The sequence below is a fragment of the Phocoena sinus genome, chromosome 5 (assembly GCF_008692025.1).
Source record: "Phocoena sinus isolate mPhoSin1 chromosome 5, mPhoSin1.pri, whole genome shotgun sequence".
In the NCBI taxonomy this organism is placed as follows: domain Eukaryota; kingdom Metazoa; phylum Chordata; class Mammalia; order Artiodactyla; family Phocoenidae; genus Phocoena; species Phocoena sinus.
In genome coordinates this window covers 48,256,895-48,275,563 of record NC_045767.1, presented here as the reverse complement: position 1 = coordinate 48,275,563, position 18,669 = coordinate 48,256,895, and the positions used below count along the sequence as shown (strand labels likewise).

At 35.9% G+C, this 18,669-nt stretch overlaps 1 protein-coding gene across 1 annotated transcript in view; it reads right to left on the bottom strand.

Annotated features, from left to right (window-relative positions):
• Positions 1-18,669, bottom strand: part of SLIT2 (slit guidance ligand 2) — a 123,152-nt gene that overhangs the window by 49,184 nt on the left and 55,299 nt on the right. Inside the window, 2 exon segments of the mRNA XM_032633268.1 lie at positions 14,115-14,278; positions 17,012-17,083. Of these exon segments, the coding sequence (XP_032489159.1) occupies positions 14,115-14,278; positions 17,012-17,083 (236 nt within the window).

Below are 18,669 nucleotides of genomic sequence, written 5' to 3'. Positions count from 1 at the left end.
AGCAATTAGAGAAAGAAGAACAAAAAAAAACTCCAGAGTTAGCAGAAGGAAAGAAATCATAAAGATCAGATCAGAAATAAATGAAAAAGAAATGAAGGAAATGATAGTAAAGATCAATAAAACTAAAAGCTGGTTCTTTGAGAAGATAAACAAAATTGATAAACCATTAGCTACTTTCATCAAGAAAAAAAGGGAGAAAACTCAAATCAGTAGAGCTACAAATGAAAAAGGAGAAGTAACAACTGACACTGCAGAAATACAAAGGATCATGAGAGATTATTGCAAGCAACTATATGCCAATAAAATGGACAACCTAGAAGAAATGGACAAATTCTTAGAAAAACACAACCTTGTGAGACCGAACCAGGAAGAAATAGAAAATATAAACAGACCAATCACAAGCACTGACATTGAGACTGGGATTAAAAATCTTTCAACAAACAAAAGCCCAGGACCAGATGGCTTCACAGGAGAATTCTATCAAACATTTAGAGAAGAGCTAACAGCTACCCTTCTCAAACTCTTCCAAAATATAGCAGAGGGAGGAACACTCCAAAACTCATTCTACAAGGCCACCATCACCCTGATACCAAAACCAGACAAGGATGTCACAAAGAAAGAAAACTACTGGCCAATATCACTGATTAACAGTGATGCAAAAATCCTCAACAAAATACTAGCAAACAGAATTCACCAGCACTTCAAATGATCAAGTGGGGTTTATCACAGGAATGCAAGGATTCTTCAATCTACGCAAATCAATCAACGTGATACACCATATTAACAAATTGAAGGAGAAAAACCATATGATCATCTCAATAGATGCAGAAAAAGCTTTCGACATATTCAACACCCATTTATGATAAAAACCCTCCAGAAAGTAGGCGTAGAGGGAACTTACCTCAACATAATAAAGGCCATATATGACAAACCCACAGCCAACATCATTCTCAAGGGTGAAAAACTGAAACCATTTCCTCTAAGATCAGGAACTCTTGTTCCACTCTCACCACTATTATTGGTTGTCCATGCTCACCACTATTATTCAACATAGTTTTGGAATTTTTAGCCACAGCAATCAGAGAAGAAAAAGAAATAAAAGGAATCCAAATCAGAAAAGAAGAAGTAAAACTGTCACTTTGTAGATGACATGATACTATACATAGAGAATCCTAAAGATGCTACCAGAAAACTACTAGAGCTAATCAATGAATTTGATAAAGTAGCAGGATACAACATTAATGTACAGAAATCTCTTGCTTTCCTACACAATAATGATGAAAAATCTGAAAGAGAAATTCGGGGAACACTCCCATTTACCATTGCCATGAAAAGAATAAGTTACCTAGGAATAAACCTACGTGAGGAGACAAAAGACCTGTATGCAGAAAACTATAAGACACTGAAAAAAGAAGTTAAAGATGATACAAACAGATGGAGAGATATACCATGCTCTTGGATTGGAAGAATCAACATTGTGAAAATGACTCTACTATCCAAAGCAATTTACATATTCAGTGCAATCCCTATCAAACTATCAATGGCATTTTTCACAGAACTAGAACAGAAAATTTCACAATATGCATGGAAACACAAAGACCCTAACAGCCAATGCAATCTTGAGAAAGAAAAATGGAGCTAGAGGAATCAGGCTCCCTGACTTCCGGCTATATTACAAAGCTACAGTAATCAAGACAGTATGGTATTGACACAAAAAGCAGAACTAGAGATAAATGGAACAGGATAGAAAGCCCAGAGATAACCCACACACATATGGTCACCTTATCTTTGATAAAGGAGGTAAGAATATACAATGGAGAAAAGAAAGCCTCTTCAGTAAGTGGTGCTGGGAAAACAGGACAGCTACATGTAAAAGAATGAAATTAGAACACTCCTAACACTATACACAAAAATAAACTCAAAATGGATGAAATACCTAAATGTAAGGCCAGACACTATTAAACTCTTAGAGGAAAACATAGGCAGAACACTCTACGACATAAATCAGAGCAAGATCCTTTTTGACCCATCTTCTAGAGAAATGGAAATAAAAACAAAAATAAGCAAATGGGACCTAATGAAACTTAAAAGCTTTTGCACAGCAAAAGAAAAAATAAGCAAGACAAAAAGACAACCCTCAGAATGGGAGAAAATATTTGCAAATGAAGCAACTGACAAAGGATTAATCTCCAAAATTTACAAGCAGCACATGTAGCTCAATATCAAAAAAACAAACAACCCAATCCAAAAACAGGCAGAAGACCTAAATAGACATTTCTCAAAAGAAGATATATAGATTGCCAACAAACACATGGAAGGATGCTCAACATCACTAATCATTAGACAAATGCAAATCAAAACTACAATGAGATATCACCTCATACCAGTCAGAATGGCCATCATCAAAAAATCTACAAACAATAAATGCTGGAGAGGGTGTTGAGAAAAGGGAACCCTCTTGCACGGTTTGTTGGAATGTAAATTGATACAGCCACTATGGAGAACAGTGTGGAGGTTCCTTAAAAAACTAAAAATAGAACTACCATATGACCCAGCAATCCCACTACTGGGCTTATACTCTGAGAAAACCATAATTCAAAAAGAGTCATGTACCACAATGTTCATTGCAGTTCTACTTACAATAGCCAGGATATGGAAGCAACCTAAGTGTCCATCAACAGATGAATGGATAAAGAAGATGTGAGACATATATACAATGGAATATCACTCAGCCATAAAAAGAGACGAAATTGATTTATCTGTAGTGAGGTGGATGGACATAGAGACTGTCATACAGAGTGAAGCAAGTTAGAAAGAGAAAAACAAATACGGTATGCTAACACATAGATGTGGAATCTAAAAAAAAAAAAAAAGGTTCTGAAGAACCTAGGGGCAGGACAGGAATAAAGACGCAGACGTAGAGAATGGACTTGAGGACACCTGAAGGGGAAGGGGAAGCTGGCATGAAGTGAGACAGTGGCATGGACATATATACACTACTAAATGTAAAACAGATAGCCAGTGGGAAGCAGCCACATAGCATAGGGAGATCAGCTCAGTGCTTTTTGACCACCTAGAGGGGTGGGATAGGGAGGGTGGGAGGGAGGGAGATGCAAGAGGGAGGAGATATGGTGATATATGTATATATATAGCTGATTCACTTTGATATAAAGCAGAAACCAACTCACCATTGTAAAGCAATTATACTCCAATAAAGATGTTAAAAAAATATAAAACAAATAAATAAAAAAAAGAAAAAAAATTTATCAGTGCAAATAAAAATGCAATAATATGCACCTGCCCTGATAATATTAGTCCAGTACTGTTATTTTCATACAGGAGATAGAGAACACTGCCACTTTTATGCTTAGGACAAGAAACCAAAAATGAAATCTTCATTATATCCTCCCTCATGTCCCTTCAGTTCAGTTTGTTAGCACATTAACACAGGCACAAGATGAGTGAGATTTCTGTGTCTGCCTTGTCGAGAAGAAAATACTGCTGAAGCGGTCTCTACTTGCAATCTCACCTTTTGGGATACACATTAAAAAAATGTCATAATCCATGAAAGGTCTAGATTAAATGCAGATTCAGTTGAAGATACATTCCTTTGGCCACACATATTTGTTCCACAAGTGGCTAAAAATGTAGATATTGTACCATCCTCAATAAAATTATGTTCCATTGATGCTACTTTTTGCACTGTTTGTGAGAGCACACTAGACTGCCTTTTGGCAACTGTCTGATGAGTACACTCTGTCAGAGTGACACTTTTATATTTAAAATACAAATATTTTATAACATAAACATTAATTATATTTTTGCTTTCATCCTCAATCTCTCTGTAGTTCCTTATCCTCACTGGAATTACCAGTGACAATTCTAAGTGTATGTCTCACCACACACAATTTCTAGCAAGGTTATCTGAGGCAGCTGTATAGCATCCCTCCCCTGCCCCTACTCTTCTACCACTGCTCTAAGCTTCAAGATACCTCCACCCAAAAAGCTGTATGACTTCTGCTAATATAAACCACCTTTAATCAAAATTTTCTACAGATTAGAGACCAACAGTAAGCTGTTGGTCTACTTACAGAAACTCATATATGAAAGAAAATGTGAAGTAACATGGTGGCCATTAAAACTCTGCATACCTAAATATTCCCTTACCCTAGGAAATATATATTCATATAATGGTTTTGGAGTACAATCCAAAAAAGGACAGCATTCTATACTGTTCAGTTTCCTATTAACAAAAACCCTGAAATATGTTTACATAGAGATTCCTGTTTCTTTTTCAACTATTTGGAAATAAATGACAGTTCTGGGGATCACTATTAATGGGAAGGGTTGGTGTTTGCTCCCAGTGACACCTCAATCACTAGGGGAGGCCTTGCCTGTATCTCCTCGGCTTTTTCTTGGTACCAGAAAAACGAATGCAGTTGTTGTATCAAATTACAGTTTGGAAATTGCTGGGATGAATACTGAAGTGAGCCATGTAGAAATTTAATTTCTCACCCTCCTCCAATGTATTTATCAAATAAATTTAGCTATTCAGTACATCGGGGAAGTAAATGTAGCAGTTAATTAGAGCAGTATGTTAAATTAATGTCATACCCCACAATAAATGGCTTTGTGTTTGCTAAAATGATCACACTTAGAATCCGCACTAGGAAAGGAAATATCTAAATGGTAATGGATTCCTGAGCTAGGCTAGAAGAAAGAAGACTCTTAGAACAAAGGCATAGGGTGAAGCAGCTAAGAATGTACGCCAGCAAAACAGCACGTCCGCAAATGCAAGGACTGTAAACATTCATCTGGCTACTTCCCAAGACCTTGAGGAAAATTGTCTTTTAGTCTAATTCTGTGCTTTCAACCTCAAAAGACTGTAGTTTGAATGGAGGGGTTCAGGGTTGGCAGTTTCTAAGTTTATTCTGTGGAATGTGACATTTTTCAAAAATTATGATGAGAAAAATTAGATGAGAAGCTCGAGATTGTTTTAGAAAAAAAACTGGGTATGTTTTGAAGAATTATTTTAATAGAGTATGCAGATAATGAAATTGCCAAGCTGAAGCAGCCTCTGTCCAGTTTTTAGCACAGTCGAGATTTATTGAATAAATATCCACTGAACCATATTTGATTAATAAGCACTATCTAATTTCTCCACTTTTTTTTCCAGGACCAAGTTTCATTTTTAATATAGCACGTCTGCTCAACTATTTTCAGTATCTGCAATTTCTTATGGGTATATGGAGGGAGATTGTTGCTCTCCCATACATATTCAGTTTAGCTACAAGAATCAAAATAACAAGATTTCTCATGTGCACAGGCTTCTTCTGATAAGTTCCTAAACCCACAAACTGTTCTGGCGGCATCAGGTTGAGGAATATATAAAATATTGAATTCTAATTTCTTCAGCTTGGTAAAGTTGACTACTAATAGCTACCATTCTATTTGCTTCTCCTTTTCTCAAATCCCTCTTTTAAAATCAATTTTTCAAAGATAATTTCTTATTTCTAGCACTTGAGTTTGAGTAAAAGGTAATTCAAAAGACGTTTATGAATTGTAGAAATTCCAAATAGCAGCATTCTCTGATATGTCCAAATGTCTTAAAATGGTATGATTCCTTTTCCTATTTAGATTATAATTCCACCTAACTAAATGTTCTTCTTATAATGTGATTTTTACATCCACTTGGTTTATCTAAATCCATTTATTTTTACATTCTAACCCCTTGGAACTATATCCTTTGTATCTGGTTCTCTTCTCTCATTCATCTTCCCACCCATATTTTGCTTCTCTTCTAAGTCTACCTTCTATCTTGTCTTTGCCTTCAATCTGTGGTTCATTTTCCATCCGGGACAACTTCTCTGAGACCCTTTCTTGCAAAGTTCTTATTCAAGGGTAATCACATCTTTAATCTGTTTCTATAACAAGGAGATAATATCAGAGCCAAAGGGATATGCTAAAGTCAAAATAAAATGGTAGAAGGGTTAGCATAGTTCTCTAAGAGCAAACCAACACGTAGAATCTTGCGCACTTGATTGGTCCCAGATGAAAAGAAGACGTCCAGGAACAACAAATAGACAAGCTCTTATCATAATGCGTAGTAATGTTAGGAAGAGAATCAGAAGTCAACCAGGCCAAGTTAGTGATCTAGATGTGTTACTTAACTGTATGGAATTAGGAGAGTAATGGTAGTCATCTCAATGGGTTGCTTTAAGCTTTAAATGAGATGCTAATGAATTCTGAGCACAGAATATAGTGAGAACAAGCACAGAAGCCACAGAAAGTTCTGACACTCTTTAAAGCCTAGACATCCAAAGAAGGCAGGGGCTGGGAGGGACATAAGTGGTTTACTTAAAAGGAGAAAAGAGAGTAAGTCTTCCTCTGTATGTTTGTTCAAATTTTAGCACAAAGGCAAATTAGAGCTTGCTGTTTATTCATTCATTGCAAGTTCACTGAGTACCTTCAGTCTATGCCAGGAGCTTCTGAAATCTGGAAAAACTGTAGGAGCTATTATTAACTAAAACAAGGGAGAGTGGAAATGGGCACCGAGAGATAATTTCCCATTGGGTGACGACACCTAGAGCTAATGATTTTATGTTTTTAAGGGCTGCAACTGTGACTTGTAAATCTGGCGTGGATAACCACGAGGAATAACAGCACACAATTAAGAAGGAGAGGTTCTTTTTGTTCTTGCATTGATGCTTGGCAAGGAACTACAACTTGCTTGCTGATACAACTTCACCAATCTTCAAACTTTCTTTCTTCCAAAAGCCGGTTCCAAGGAGTGTTAAATTATTGCCAACACATTAGCCCTCAGAAGATGTGTGCCACAGAGGAGAAAGATGTCGCAGAGGAGAAAACAAATCTAGCTTCCTGAATACAAGTGTTTACTAATGTCACTGAAATGAAGGCCAGTCTAGGATATCTAGATTGATTTAAGATTAGGTCTTGACTTAAGAGTGTTCTCTAGCATCAGCTATATGGAGTGGAGTTGTGTTTAGCTTAATAATTCAAAGGGAAAACGAGCAGAAAGTTTGGTTAACAATTTGTCTTTGTCAGTTACTTTAACTTTGATGAAAGAACTGCTGGACTGCAAATCCATTAAATCTTGTAGGCTGACTTGCTTACTTGACTCAAATCACTAGCTATGCACCTGACACTAATATTGCCACCCACTGAGAATTGTATCTCACTTTGACTTACGACTAAAAGCTCCAAACACAAATTTCTAACTATATCCCAGAGTCTGCCTTCATTCTGGTGTCCCTTGGACACATGAGTCAAATAGTAGAACCCTCTAGTACTGCCCTTGTATAAAGTCAGATGTACATCAAAGACAACTCAGAAAAAACAAAGGGAGATATTTGATATTGGGCATAACTAACTAATCGTTCAGTAATAGAGACATCTATGGATCAACTACAGGACAGTTGCAAGAGAATGTGGAAAATGGGAAAGCATATTTTGGAATATGTGTTTTAAGTTTCTGCAAGCCAGCAAGGGGGAGGAATTCACTAGGTGAATGGAAATATGAATCTGAAGTTCATAAGAAAAGTCATGGCTAGATACTTGAAGCCACAGGACCAAAATCAATTAAATTAACAGGGCTAAGGAGAGAACCCCACATATGTCAATATTAAAGAGTGGGTAAGAAAGAGATGTCAGCAAAGGAATGAAGAGGCAATGGGAATGTACAAGAGGGAGCAGTGGCCACTACTGTCTAAGATGAAGAGGGCAAATAAAGAAGCTAAAAAGAAGCTATTGAAATGGGCAAGAGGGAAGTCACTGGTATCCCTATAGTTTCAGTGGAGGGGTAGAGATGGTCCCTAGGTGATAGGGGGGTTAAAATCCTACAAATTTGCATTTTATAAATGGTTAAACAAAAACATGAAGATGGGTATTACACCTCTGGGATTCCCTGGCTTGGCCATTTGCTACACACACATATGAACTTAAGCCAGTAAATAAACTTCTTGAAGCACACTTAAAAGAAAAAGAGCAATAATTACTTCATGGAATTATTGTACCAGAGATGATACAGATGTATGATATTTAAGAATGGAATACAAATCATTAATTCTCATCACCTATTAAAATAAATGTCTGTTAAAAATTGTCTAGTGTTTTAAGTTTTTTAAAAAGTATAATGAAGGGCTTCCCTGATGGCGCAGTGGTTAAGAATCCGCCTGCCAATGCAGGAGACAAGGGTTCGAGCCCTGGTCTGGGAAGATCCCACATGCCGCGGAGCAACGAAGCCGTGTACCACAACTACTGAGCCTGTGCTTTAGAGCTCACGAGCCACAACTACTGAGCCTGTGCACCTAGAGCGCGTGCTCCGCAACAAAAGAAGCCACTGCAATGAGAAGCCTGCGCACCACAACGAAGAGTAGCTCCAGTAGCCCCCGCTCGCTGCAACTAGAGAAAGCCAGCGTGCAGCAAGGAAGACCCGACGCAGCCAATACATACATACATACATATGTACATAAATAAATACAATTTATTTTTTAAAAAAAGTATAATGAAAAACAGCCCTTGTTTGTTTTTTAAAGATGGTGCTTTTGGCAAATAACTATGTAGAAACCTGAATATTTTCTTTAGTCAGAGAGCAAATCATAGTCCCCCAAAGCTAAGGTTATTTCAAATTTATAACTATGTTCTAGTGATACTAAATCTGAAAATGTAAAAAGGATTTGATGAAGTTTTAAATACTATTTCAAAACAGATCTAACTAGTAAATTTTTCATTACTTTAGGTTAAATTATTTAATCACCTTCATACTTTAATTAAATGATTAAGGACAATATTAACTAATAATTTTGAGGAAAAAAGAACCAAAAGACCTTGAACTTGTCAAGAACACCCCCCAAAAGGAAATGTTGATCTCACTGGGAAAAAAAAAACGGACAATATTACAATGTTATTATTGAGAGATGTGGAATTTTTCCCAGAAATTCCAGAATCTAGAGGATTCTTCACCTATAAAAATAGCAGAAGAGATCAACCATGTGGTGGTGGAATGTTGATCTTTCTGGGATGTGAAAAGGTCCCAGGTTTCCCAACCCCTTAGCTGATCTTTACAGATAACTAATGAGGTATGTTGAGCACCATACCCCTGCCTCTTCATTGGCTTCCTGGCTACCAGACACCTGACCACTGGGGGCTGCTTTCCCTGATTCGTGCTCCATTCTCAGTTCCACTTGACTCACTATAAGAGTCTCCTGATGCCCTGATGGACCTGGTGGTATTGGTTACAATTCCACAGTTGTTTGGTTTGGATATACATTATTAATATTGTATATATATTTCTATCACTAAACTTCCATATCATTTTGCAATTATCCATTTAAATGTTATCTATCAGTAGAATATAAGCTCCATAAAGGCAGGGGTTTTTCTGTCCTATTTATTATTGTATTCTTAATACCTTGGATCTGTGCCTGGTGCATAACAGGAACTCACATAATATTTGTTGAATGAAAGAGGCAATATACCACTTGTTTCCTTTAGATTGTTCACTCCTTAGCACATTTAAGTGTTTAATAAATGTCTGTAAAATTAAAAGTGAACAATTTAGTAGCCTGCATAGCTAAAGCTTCCTGAACCAAGAGCAATAAAGGGAATATTAGAAATTAACAATATTCTACATTCCATGCTGACGTTTTCAAGGAAAACCTGGAGAGGGAAAAACCCTTCATTTTCTGCTTGAGCATTCTAATATCATCTGATATTTAAAAGATGAAGACAGGACATTTGGGTTATAAGAACAAGTCATGACCATCTGCTTCCCATTCAAGAATGCCCTAATCTGGGTATTAATTAAATATGCTCTGATAATCTATTTCATTCAGTTCATTTATTTCTGTTGTGCGCTGAAACTATGAGATTATACTACAAAGAAAATACTCTGAAAAATGTAAGATAAAAATTGTATTGAAAGAATTAATTACTCAAAATAATATTATTGTCTTTTCCAGCAGAGAAAATATTTAAGTTATATTTAAATATAGCTACATAAACATGCTTTCAAATAAAGAATATTCATCTTCCTGCTGTAATTTGAAATTACATATTTACAAACTTTAATATTAGGAGTATGTACTTACATGATTTTCATGAATAAATAAAACTGGCACAAAAGTTAAAATATAAAAACCTCAAATTATAAAATATTTAAAGAAGCGTAATTTTACTGCTTTCAAGCTCATAAAGCATGTAAACTCAAAAACACAGTACTCGGTAGATTTCCCAGAGTTAATTATTTTAATGAATGGATTAGAATACTTTGTCTTTACCAATCCACTTTTTATGAGTAAATATTTCTAGCAAAGAATATGAGAGTGGTTCACAATATTCTGACAAATATCGAGAAATGCTGGCAAAGATCATTATGAGTTTCAATGTTTGCTATCTCTCTAAAATTATGTTAAGTTATAGAGGAACTGAGTAAATCTTGAAGTTTGCTAAGTGCAATTACACTAAATTTGTTGAGTTCTGAATGTCTACACTTCTTGCCAACTGGCCTACACCTATGCTGTCTGCTATGTAGTTTAGGATGTACCTTGAAATATGTGTGATTTGTTAATTCAATGAGTCAGTGAATATTAAATAAACTGTCACAGTTCCAGCATTTTCCTATATCACAGCTGGGCTCCTGCAGTTCCACCCACCTGTAGCTCAAGTCCTCACACTTGCCTGCTTATCCAAACAACTGGCTTAGACACTCTTGTAAGAAACCTTTCACAGCTGCTCTCTGACAGGATTTCTTCATCTGAGCCCTGTAGCAACAGCACTATGCAATATGGTAGCCACTAGCTACATATGACTATTTAAGTTTAAATTTAAATACAAGTTAAAAAATCATTTCCACAGTTGCCTTAGCTACATTTCAACAACCACATGTGGCTAGTGGCTACCATATTGGATAGCACAGGTATGGAACATTTCTATCACTGCAGAAAAGTCTATTAGGCTACACTGATCCAGACCAAAGCACATTTCCATTCATGCTATACTAAGAACGAAAGATACTATTAATGAAGAAAAGGTCAAATCAATTAGACAAATCTTGAGTTAAACAGACATTTATGCATGTATGTATGTATGTTTGTATTCACTGGCCTTCTGGGAACATTTAACAAATTAATGTGGGGACTTCCCTGGTAGCACAGTGGTTAAGAATCCACCTGTCAATTCAGGGGACATGGGTTCAAGCCCTGGTCCGGGGAGATCCCACATGCCGCAGAGCAACTAAGCCTGTGCGCCACAACTACTGAGCCTGCGCTCTAGAACCCGTGAGCCACAACTACTGAGCCCACGTGCCACAACTACTGAAGCCTGTGCACCTAGAGTCCGTGCTCCACAATAAGAGAAGCCACCGCAGTGAGAAGCCCACGCACTGCACCTAAGAGTAGCCCCCACTCGCCGCAGCTAGAGAAAAGCCCGTTGGCAGCAACGAAGACCCAACACAGTCCAAAATAAATAAATTAATTAATTAATTTTAAAAAAATTAAAAAAAATATCTTCACGGAACTCTAAGCTTTAAGAATTGAAGATAAACACCAGCAGTTTTCAAAGTGGAGTGTGAGTATCCCTGGGTACAGAGAGTGTAACAGAGTCAGTCTGCAGTTGCTCAACTTGTCTATATACTCTTTCTAGAATCAATCTGCCCAATAATATGCCCACAAGTAAGTTTTTATGCCAGTTTCTCCTCCCCTATCTCGCCTTTGACAATCACCTCCACCTTACAAAAAAATGATATACTTCTCAGCCCACCAGAAATTTACCATGGGGCACTGCCCCAAGGAAGCATCTGAGGTTACAAAAGAATAATTTAAAACACTGGTTATTTGCAAAGCCTCTTGCAATCAATGCACATAATCCCAGAGAGTCATTTCCAATAACATTTTAATTTCAATTTTGAATAAATATTAGCATATTGATAAATAATTATGCTGCTGCAATCAGTGTTACATTAAGCATTATTGACAATTAATTCTAATAAAAATTTAAAAACTCATAGATCTTTAGTGGTAGGAAATTTTAAATATTCAAATTATATACATATTTTTGGTAGTGAAGAATGATACAGTTCTCTGAGGTACTGGAAATAGAAATTCAAGGAGAAAAATCGAAGTTCGAGGAAAAAGAGCAACATAAAATATTGAGGAACTTGTTTTTGTTTCTTTTAAAATTGGCTGTGATATTTAGATTCCACAAAATACATTTAAAAGAATAATGGAAGAGTGTTGTTTTAAGATATCAATATTTACAATGCACTGTGAATTACATCTCCTGTTACCATTTATAACTATGAAATAACATCAGATGACCACTTAAAAATGTTTGGAGGAGGGAATACAGTTTTTGAAAATTCCTTCTTTCACCAACAGAACATAGCATGCCATCCCGCATCATATTTTTGCTGGTGTTTTGAAATGTTATAATAATAAAAATGGCAGCTAACCTATACTGAGAGCTATTGTGCGTAAGGCAGTAAGCATGTTTTATATATATTAAATAAATGAATCCTTTTCCCCCAACTTTATTGAAAAATATTTTACAAATATAATTGTATGTACTTAAAATGTATAACCTGATGATTTGATATACATATACACTGTGTAGTGATTAACAAGAGCAAGATAATATACATCCATCACCTCACATAGTTAACTTTTGTGTGTGTGGGGGCAGAATGCTTAAGATTTACTCTCAGAAACTTTTAAGTATCCAATACCATATTATTAACTATTGTCACCATGCTGTACATTAGATCCTCAGAACTTATTGTCCTTATAACTGAAAGTTTGTACCCTTTCACCAACATCTCCCCATTTTCCCTCTCCCCTGGCCCCTGGAAACTACCCTGCTATTCTCTGTTTCTGTGAAAATGACATTTTCTTTTCTTTTTTTTTTAAGATTCCACTTATAATATCTCATCTAATCTTAAAAAACCCTTTCTGGTATGTATTATCATCACCTCTGCCTACAGATGAGGAATCTGAGCCACAGGCTGGTTAAGCTAGTAAACTAAAGTTACATAGCTATTGAAAATTGAAGCTGGGATTTAGCTCAGGTGAAACCAGGCTGGTCTTCATTCTGTGATTCACTGCACACTATTACCTACTTAAATATGTTTTCCCACCGACATGATCAAGTGTTGAAAGCTTATCTTTTCAGGTAGGTCTGCAACTTTCTCTATGCTCCACAAGACCCAAGGTTTAGTTTTACCAATAAAAGAAGTTTAATAAGCATTCGCTGCTTACGCATTTATAATTTTTAAGAATTTCTCTCCTCCATCTAATAATTAAAAGTGGCCCTCTTGAAACATCGAAAATTAAGGATTACAGTAACCTTCTACCCTATTTTTGGTAAGAAACTTAAATCCATATATTTGACTAGAAAAAGCGGAAAGATATACAAAACAAGTTTAATAGCGATTATCTTTTGGTATTGTCATTAACTGTTAGATTTAGATCTTTAGTTTCTTATCATTTACATTTTCCTATTCTTTAGATTTTCTATGTTGGGCATAGATTACTTTTGTAATAAGAGAAGAAAATATTTGTTACTAAGCCACTGTGTAGAATTCACAAGTACATAAAACAAAGGGAAAAGAAAAGGATCCAAACAAGCAAGAAACAGCACCATCAACATAGGAAGAGTGAAGCACAGGAGGTGAGTCGGAAGGTCTGGCCTGAACACTGGGGAAGGCTCATTTCTCCTTACCTGGAATCAGGAAGCCACAGGGCCCTGGCAGCCCTAGGAGCAGGGTACACATTCAGGCAAAGCAAAAGCAAAATATTTCACTTGTTAGAGGCTATGAGAGGAATTTCCAGAAATTGTGTACTCTTCATTTCTCCATACATTTTAAAGAAAACTTAGTCATTTCCAATGGGTTATTTCTGTGATTTATTTCAAAATAAATTCTTTCCTTGGGCTCCTCATGTAACTGCTCTGTCTTCTCCAAGTATGGGAAGAAACAGTAATTATTTATTGGAGTTTTTCAGCTATACCCATAAAATCTAGTAGCCCATGGTTTTCTTTTTTCTTTTAAATTAATACGGTGAAGTTTTATTTACAGAAGTACAACTGGTTAAGAACTATACCTTGACATGTAAATTTTTTGGAGGGAGTTGTGAGTAATAGTTTATCTGCCATTTCTCCAGGACCAGCACAGCGAGCAATTCCTGGTTCTTTGTATTCCGACTTTACCCAGTCGGATAACCACTGCATGTTACAATCACAGTAAAGAGGGTTGGCTCCAATTGCTCTGTAAAACAACACAACAAAAGCACACACAAGTACGGAAGCACCGTTATTATTTCCTAAGGGACCATAATTTATGGTGATGTTCAGTAGAAAATCCCTATAGATTTATTGATAAAAATTTAGAAGAAAATGGAGGCATTGGGGATTCCCCATTTTCCTGACTTATGTGCAACTGCGATTTAGTGAGTTGTCACCAGTGTTAACACTTACCTGGCTTTACAAAGTCTCCTTGTATTTGCAGACAGGTTTATACTGTGTGCAAGCACACGCCAAATGCACATTAACACTTCCTTCACCAATGATTTACTTAGAACCCAATCATTATGCCAGGTTCTGGGGACCCAAATATGAATAATACATTATTTTTAACCCCAAAAAACTCCTTCTGCAAAGGAGATTAACATAGACTCATACATACAAGTAATTTTCATTAGAAGTGGTATAGCAGAAGAATTTACAAGATAACTATGAACAGAGGGTAACTCTTCTGGGAGACTGGTGGTTTAAGAAGTCTGAGCTTTTAGATATTTAGTTTCAAGTATGTGGAAAAGGTTGGAAAGGATGTTTCAGGGTAAAGGACCAGTAAAACGCAGGAAGATAAGGAAGGGCATAAGATAATAAAGACGTATAAAGCTAGTTCCCCAGAGCTGATTTGGAATTCCATTGGACGTTTGTCCCTTTAAAGTTTTTCATTTTAGAACTTTGGTTCCTACTCACATAAGCAGTTGTAGTGATAGGAAAAGTAATCAAGATAATGCTTGATTATAAATGCTAGCTATTTATTGTATCATTATGATATACAGGAATTGTGCTAAGCCATTTATATGAATTACCTCATTTTATCCTAAATAGAAACTCCATGAGATCAACATTATTAACAACCCATTTTACAGATTAAAAAACTGAGGCCAGAGATGTTAACCAATGGATTCACAAATTTGCCAAGCTTGGGCACAAGTAGTGTGTGCATAAAGTAGCATTTAAAAACTGATTAATGCTGATTTATAATTAACTTCAGATTACTAATGTTTCTAGGTATATAGTCTAAGCAAAATTATTCTTTTATGAAGAGACTTTCAAAATATACTTACAAAACCGTAATACTTTATATTGCAGCTGTTTCAATGCCAAACTCTAGCCAAGAATTGGAGTAAATGTTATGCTCATATGCTCAAACCTTTCTTTTAAATTAAAAATGAGGAAAATGATGTTTTTGAGTCATTTGATCTCATCTCTACTGACATTTGCTAAGTCCTTACTATGCCAGGAGAAACAGTAAAAACTGTGAATGGAGCATAGCTCTCTCTGGTCTGGGGTGTAAAAGACAATTGCATAAAATTAAATACATGACAAACAGGATGCATGACAAAGAAGATTCAAATTGCTCTCCCTGTTGGAGAGGAGGGTCACATAAAGGACAATCCTACTTAGCTCAAGCAGCACCTTTCCCACGTAGCCTTTTCTGATTCATCACCCTAACACTAGCTGGACAGCCACTTCCTCCTCTAGGCGGCATTCCCTGCCGCAGTGCTGCAGTCCTGCACCCCTGAGCCAGGGGTCTCATTTACATGGGATCTCAGGCAAGTGACTTCCATGGAGTTTGTAGAGAAGTGGCCCTGATGTCAACTTTGAGGTCGGAGCAGGGGCTCACACATGAAAAAATGGAGGTCTTGCCTCCAGGGACCTAGTAGTTTCATGTAATGAAAGGGATATTGACAGCAGCAGTCCCATTGACAAAAACCTACACTGATAACACAGCCCCTATAAGGGAAATTCGGATGTAGCATGATTGACTAATGGCTCCTATTCTCTGCCCATCCCCTTCTCTCAATTTTCTAAACTTCTTATCTTCTTGGGGTTTGGTAGACTTTGAAGAGGAGGGCAAATCCAAGAAAAAATATGGCAAGTAACCTCTTCTGGAGAACCAAGGGCCAACTGATACTGATATTTAAGCTGAAGTAGATAACTGTCACCAGGTGATGCCAAACTCAGCCTGACCTAAGAAGGCTTTGGATTCTAGGGCTGTTCTCTGAACTTCCTTCCAATTTGCCAAGGCCTTAACACTACAGCTAAAAATAATGGAACAATGGAATTTAACCCAGTTGTGTGGTTTGGACCTCATTATAAAATTGTTTTATTGTACTTCCAAGAAATATGGAGGTACAAACAGCCTGCTATGAGAAAGAATGCAAAGGAAACAAATTTCAGCCAATATGAGGATTTGGCTGTTTCCCTCTCCCACACCATAATGTCTTAAATTTTGTCTAATTTATTTCTGCATGGTGCCACAGTCAGTGCTGAGTAATATTTGCTAAATAAATGAATCCAGTTTGAGCAAATCAGGATAGGCTTCCTTGAGGAGGTGATATTTGGGATATGACTTGGAAAAGCAGGGTTTGGGCAGACTGAATTGAAGGGGAGCTGATATTTAGAATCAGAGAACATTAAAGAAAAGGCATAGGCTAGGAAGTTGGGGAGCCATGTTTGTAAGAAGAGACATTTTTGAAAGCAAAGAGAGCTCAACTAATGGGGAGTTAGGGCCAAAAGGATAAATTAAGGCTATTTTGTAGAAGGCACCATATCTAGATTGAAAATCTTTACATCTTCTTTAAAGATGGAACCAATCACATTTTATGATGTGACAATAAAAATGGTGGCAGAGGACCATTTGTTCCAAACTCACTTGCCAGGGAGAGTTTGACCCTAAACCCACATTCATGAACTAGATACTCACAGGTGTGATAATGCAGAAAGATCATTGAAAGCACCTTCAGGCACAACTGAAATGTCATTTCCATGTAAAGAACTAAAAGCAAGAAAAAGCAAAATTAAATTTCCTATTATTTCAGGGAGTTCAGAAAAATCCCCATGCATATATGAGACTTTAGTTTATAACAAGCTTTTAAAATTAGTGTAGAAAAGATGGTGTATTCAATAAATAGTCTTTACACAACTGGGTATCTATTTGGGGATGCAAAATGTTAGTTCCTTCTTCACATCATATGCATAAAGTAAATTCTAGATCGAAGAGTTAAATGTAAAAATAAAACTGAAAGTGTATTAAAATATAGATGAGCTCCTTTTTATAAACATGGGATATGGAAGGCTTTTTAAAGCCCTATATTCTAAAACTCAGAAATCATAATGGAAAAGAGTGATAAATTTTTGACAATGTAAAATATATCCATAATATAAAAGATTACAAAACAATAAGGTCCTACTGCATAGCACAGGGAACTATATTCAGTATCTTGTAATAAACTATAAGGGAAAAGAGTATGAAAAAATATATACATATATGTATATATGTGTGTGTGTGTATATATATATATATATATATATATATATATACACATACACACATATATAACCAAATCACTTTGCTGCAACCAGAAACTAACACAACATTGTAAATCAACTATATTTCAATTTAAAAAAAAGATTACATATAAAAAACAGAATGGGAAATATCTCCAACATATGTAAGCTATAAGGATTAATTCCTTTGTAAAAAGACCTGCAAACTTAGAGTCAAGTGCATAAAGGCAGGTATATTAATAAGGAAAAGACAAAGTAACCACAGAAAATGGGAACTGATACAATCAGGCTCATAGAATAAGAAATACAAATGCTCAATAAACAAAATATACTCAAATGTTCTAGTAATTGGAATTGCAAATTAAAAGAGGAATGGAAAATAATGTTCCATCTGTCATATGACAAAAATGAAAGGATTAATAATACTCAATATTTACAAGAGTGCTTTGAAATAGGTACTCTGTTAAAATAGCATTGGTGGAAAATAAATTTGTAAATTGTTTGGGGGACCACAAGATGACTACTTTTGGTATTCTCCTAATATGCTTGACAGTAAGATGGATGTATAGGATGTCCATTCCAGCACTGTATAGAATAACTAAAATTTGGAATCAAACCAAATGATAGTAAAGATGAGGATGCTTAAATAATATATGGTCCCTTCATTCTATGGAACCCTCTTTACCAGTTAAACAGTTGAGGAATATTACATATGATAGAATGGAAAGTCTAAAGTCTAAAGCATATTGTTAAATAAAAATAGTCAATGACAGGCTAAGAAAAACCCTATTTATGGCTTTTAAATTATACAGCTGTAGGCATACATATATCAATACATAAAAACAAACATAAAAAAGGACTAGAAGAGAACATTGAAGTGTTTAAGTGTCAATTCTGGGGAGAAGATTGGGATTGAGGACCACATTTTATTTCATGTACTTTAAGATAAATTTTGTATAGTAAAAATATGTTGTGTTGCATTATATAACTTTTAATGAAATTAAAATTTCCTATATTTCTTGCAAAATTAGTTAGATCTATATAAAACTACATCTTAATATCATATATTATCAA